Source organism: Dendrobates tinctorius, unplaced genomic scaffold (assembly GCF_039654945.1).
Source record: "Dendrobates tinctorius isolate UK_male_01 unplaced genomic scaffold, ASM3965494v1 ptg000151l, whole genome shotgun sequence".
NCBI classification, from domain to species: domain Eukaryota; kingdom Metazoa; phylum Chordata; class Amphibia; order Anura; family Dendrobatidae; genus Dendrobates; species Dendrobates tinctorius.
Window position 1 is genome coordinate 20781872 of NW_027361818.1, and position 5599 is coordinate 20787470.

The 5599-nt window shown below is 39.8% G+C and overlaps 1 protein-coding gene across 1 annotated transcript; it reads right to left on the reverse strand.

Annotated features, from left to right (window-relative positions):
* Positions 1-4184: 4184 nt before the first annotated feature.
* Positions 4185-5129, reverse strand: LOC141050035 (olfactory receptor 5P81-like). The gene has a single exon (XM_073546870.1). It carries the CDS (start codon positions 5127-5129, stop codon positions 4185-4187), a length of 945 nt encoding a protein of 314 aa, XP_073402971.1.
* Positions 5130-5599: the final 470 nt, after the last annotated feature.

Here is a 5599-nt window from a genome sequence, read left to right on the forward strand (position 1 = left end):
CCAAGTGCAGAGTAATGAAGATTATTGCCCCTGCAAAATTGTCACGTAAGATTATTTCTACAAGGATTGCGCCACTCGCACAACCGCTAGACAAATATTAGCTATTTAAGCAATAGACGAGGAATATTATTTAGCAATTTGATTTTAAAATGGATGTTACTAGATGCTGTCACTGAGGAATATTATTTGGCGTAAAAAAAATTAATGTACAAGCTGCTACACAGGAATATTATGTGGCTCCCCAAAAATGGTTTTGCATATGTTGTTATTACCTAATATCCTTTCCCTCTAGAAGTAGCTGATTTTTCTATTTTGGAACTGGATGAAAAACTCCCTATTTTAGTCTAATCCCACAGTCTGTTCCTAGTACTAACTACTATACAACACAATGGAAAATAGAGATCTGCAGCATCTACTTGCAATGATCAGAACACCAAGATTCCTGCTTTTCACCCTCCCTCCTTCTCTCCTATTAAATCTCTCACTACTACTGAAATCCCCAACTAACAAACAAGTAATCTAATCTCTACACATTCCTCAGCTCTTAAAAGAGTTTTTTGGAATTAACAAATCCTCAGTATAAACTCCTATTACTCTCCCTACGCTCCTTTCACTCTCCCTACGCTCAAACTACGTTCTCCCTATGCTGTTTCTGCCTGCAATGTGCACAAGATGGCACCTGCAGCCTTTAAATATTCCCTATGATACTGGAAGGCCAGCCAATCACAGTAATGCCACACCAAAGATGGCGCCGGCATTATTGTGATTGGCAAGCTTCTTCATTGGCTGCAAATAAAGCACCCAACATGCTGGGCAGGTCACTTAAATATACCGAGGCAAATACCTTATTACTCACTGAGTAACGAATAGCCCAAATACCGCAGTATTCGTGCGAGTAACCAATAGTGCCGAATGTATTCACTCATCATGAGTGGTATGGCTATAGACTTCTCATTGGAAATTAACTTCCATTCATAGTACTGGTCTGTGAGATGCACCACCTGGCTAAAAGTTTCCTATTTCACCTTTTTCATCTTGATGGACATCCCTTTCCAAAAATTGTGAGCTATTATGGGGCTATGCACCTTATTTTAGATGAACACATTCTTCTAAAAAGGCTGTTAACAAGAGTTCTTAGTTGACTGTGTCAATTTGCACCATGTTTCTGATTTAGACACTTGGTTGTGATGAGAAGGTTTGCCTTGTGGTTGGCATGTTGAGTTTCTAATAGGGTTGAGATAATAATTCCGGTTTCCTCGCTCCAAACTGCACAAACTATGCCTTTATGAAACTCAATTTGTGCACAGGGATGCAATCATAATGGAAAAAGGGAAGCAATTTCCCCAAATTGCTAAATTTTAGTTAGCAACAATTCCCCAAAATGTCTTTGATATTAATTAGAATTTTTCACTCCAATCTTGATAAACAGTTGTGAAGTCTTAGCCTTAAAAATCAATAGCAAAGTAACTTAGAAATCGTAGACCAAATAAAGTCATTGTGTTGTTGTGGTCAACCATGTGAAACAAGTAGATGGAAAGCTCAGCATGTTAGCTTAATCAAGATGCAACGTGTCCTTTTTCAAAATATTGTCGTAAGTAGGTTAAATTCAAATGATGACAAAACCACACCTTCCATTGAACGATAAGTTGCACCATGCAGAGACCTAGTGATACACTGCAGGTCAGAGAGTTTCTGCTGGTTACAACTAGAGAAGATCGTGTCTCCCAAAATCGAATTCAGGATATCAGACTGAATTCAGCTGCATAGTTTGCATGAGAATAAAAATTTTGCCGTTAAAAGATGTTTGTTTTGCACTGAGGACTCTCCAGACTCCATATATGATTGGCATAGAGGTCAGTGAGAATTAATAAAAGTGCGACACACTGGAGACCAAGGAGTCAGTGCTAGAAGACCATGGAGAGCAAGTAGAGGACCAAACATTGAGGTGCAGAAGGACAATAGAGGGGAAATGTTGCTATAATACACTAGTATTTACCGTATATACTCGAGTATAAGTCGATCCGAGTATAAGTCGACCCCCCTAATTTTGCCACAAAAAACTGGGAGAACTTATTGACTCGAGTATAAGTCTAGGGTGGGAAATGCTCCATAGATTATTCCCCCATATGGTGTCCTCAGATGAAGCTCCATAGATTGTTCCCCCATATGCTGCCCCCACAAGAAGCTCCATAGATTGTTCCCTCATATGCTGCCCCCACAAGAAGCTCCATATTGTTCCCCCATATGTTGCCCCCATAAGAAGCTCCATAGATTATTCCCCCATATGCTGCCCCCACAAGAAGCTCCATATTGTTCCCCCATATGCTGCCCCCATAGGAAGCTCCTTAGATTATTCCCCCATATGCTGCCCCCATGCTGCTGCTGCATGTAAAAATAAAAAAATGACATACTCACCTCTCCGTCGCTGGGTGTCAGATACTCACGTGTCCTGCGTCCATGGCTGCTCACCGCTATCTGCCACGTCATCAGTCAGTGACGTTCAGACTGCAGGGGGCGCGGCGCGCAATAACCACGTCACCGCGCCCTCTGCTGTCTGAAGTCACTGACCGATGACAGACAGCAGCAAGCAGCCATGGATGCAGGACAGGTGAGTATCGCTGTACTTACCCGTCCTGACGCTGTCTCTTGAGCCCCCAGCTTCTCCGCGCTCTCTCTTCCTGCCTTCAGCGGTCACGTGGTGCCGCTCATTAAAACTCATCAATATGCACATATTGATGAGTTTTAATGAGTGGCACCACGTGACCGCTGAAGGCAGGAAGAGAGAGCACGGGGAGAAGCTGGGGGCTCAAGACAGCGTCAGGACGGGTAAGTATGACCTGACACTTCCGCCCCCTCCGACCCCCTTTGTATATGACTCGAATATAAGTCGAGAGGGGGACTTTCAGCCCAATTTTTTGGGCTGAAAATCTCGACTTATATTCGAGTATATACGGTACTATCAGATCTCACGTTCGAAAAGACTAAGAAAATAGTAGCTTTCCTGATGTCATTTTGATGACCGTAAAAGAAATCAGATTCCGGAGAATCCATATTTTAACCCCTTAGTAACAGGGCCAAATTTTTGAAATCTCACCAGTGTCACTTTATGTGGTGATAATTCTAGAATTCTTCAACAATTCCCAGTGATTTTGAGACAGTTTTTTCGTGGCACATCATAATTTATGATAATGGTAAATTTAGGTCAATATGGTTTGTGTTTATTTATAAAAAAATTATATATGAGAAATTTGACAAAGATGTAAAAAGCAATTTCAAACTTTGAATGATTATCCCTTTAATTCAGATAGTTATAACACAGAAAAACATTAACATGTAACATTTCCCACATGTCTGCTTTATATCAGCTTCAATGGTAAAATGTTCTTTTCTTTTGTTAGAATTTTAGGAGGTTTAAAAATGTAGCAGTCATTTTTCATTTTTTTAAAGGAAATTTACAAAATTTATATTTTTGAAGGTCCTATTCAGGTTTGAAGTGACTTTGGGGGCCCTATATATTGGAAAACCTCCAAAAAAAACAGCACCCCTGACATATCGAAAACTGCTGTCAGGTAGTTTATTTACCCTTCAGGTGATTTTCAGGAATTAATGAAAGTGACTTGACAGGAATGAAGCAGTGTATTTTTACCATCTGAATGTCGCTAACTTCTGGAAAGGTCGCTACAGGCGGCAGACTCTAAGGCCGTTATTTGGCTATCAGTTGCCAAGACAATGATCAGGACCACACAATCATGATCTCAGAATGCTGACGGGGTTAAAGGTGAAGCCCCCACACTCTGTTAAGCATTTATGTGATGCACTCACTATTGACAGCAGGGGTTAAATGACCATAGTCGGTGCCAACACTCATCGTGGCTGATACAGCAAATTGTCAGCTATAGTGGACGGCCGACAGCTGCTGGATTGTCACCTGTATGGGGATGCGAGTCTCTTATTTGACAGGTCAGTAAAAAGATGTATTGATGGTCATTAAAGGTTTAATATGATTTTTGTAATAGATATGATGTGCTTTTAATTGATTCGCTCAAATAAAGTTTCAAAACATTTAGTGGATGCAAAATAAAGACATGGGTAACGACCTGAGATGTGACTAATGTTTTCAGCTATAGGATTCTGAGATTCATAGCTGAAGGAAACCTTTGAATTTTACTTTTGAACTTATCGTTTTACCTTCTCCATCCATTTAAAAACCTATCACTCATTTTTTGCATCGCTCTCTTGATCTCGTTGTTCCTCAGACTGTAGATAATGGGATTCAGCAATGGTGTCACCACTAGATACAACAGGGATCTGTATTTGTTGATGTTGGATGAGCTCTCATCAGATGGAGTTATATAGACTGCGATTAGGGAGCCGTAATACGCACACACTGTGGTCAGGTGGGAGCTACACGTGGAGAAGGCTTTTCTTCTACCATTAGTTGAAGAAATTTTAAGGATATTAACAAAAATGCAAAAGTAGGAAATAATAATAAGACTAAATGGAAAAAAAAGCATAAAGATGCCATAAACAAAGTCTTGCAAAATGAATATAGAAATGTCTGAAGTGGCCAATTGCATTATGGGACTAAAGTCACAGAAGAAGTGGTCGACGGAATTCAAGCCACAGAAGTTAAACTGGATAGCAACAAAGAACTCACTTGATATCAACCCAATAACCAAACACCAAGACCCAATAACCAACCAAAGACAAAGATCTGGAGTCATTAGAGAAGAATAGCGTAATGGATGGCAGATGGCCAAATATCGATCACAAGACATGACGGCGATGATTAAACATTGAATAAATCCAAATGTACCAAAGGCAGAAAGCTGCAATAGACAGCCCCAAAGGGACATAACTCCTTCTTCCACTATTGTTAAATGCAACATCATGGGGATAACACTGGTGGTCAGTAGGACATCTGCTATGGATAAATGTTTGAGAAACAGAAACATTGGGATTTTGAGGTGGTCAATGGTGGTCACTAGAAGGATAATGAGAAGGTTTCCGGCCAGTATACAAATGTAACTCAGGGTAAGCAGAAGGAATAGAAGAGGTTTGTATTTGGATAGACTTTGGAATCCAAGAAGACGTATCTGCGTGACTTGTGTCTGGTTCTCCTCACACATAATTGTGGCCCATGAATATTCAAAGAAATGTTTTTCTCCTAAACATTTAAGAGAATTTAATAAAAATCATTTATAAACTCCTGAAATGCATCACAATAAAACACTTTATGACAGTTCTTCTTATAGGAGGCTCTCAAGAGACTTGTGATCATTTCAGCCACGATGTGATATGTAACCGTTGTTGAGTCTTCTCGTGTAAAGATGAAATCTCCTAAATGTGGACGTCTTTTATAATGTCAGAAAAACATGGCTAATTCCACCTGGATCCCGATAATCACATTCTGCTGGAAGAAGTAAACACACAAGACTGGCTGCTTAGATTAAATGAGAGTATAATTGTCCAAGGGGGAGTCTAGTTATGGCTCATTATCTTGTAAAGCCTAATGGTTTATTATTGCTAATAATTATTATTTTTCACAAGAACATAATTTATTTTCAGATAAAAAATTGTAAAAATGTTCCTATTTATG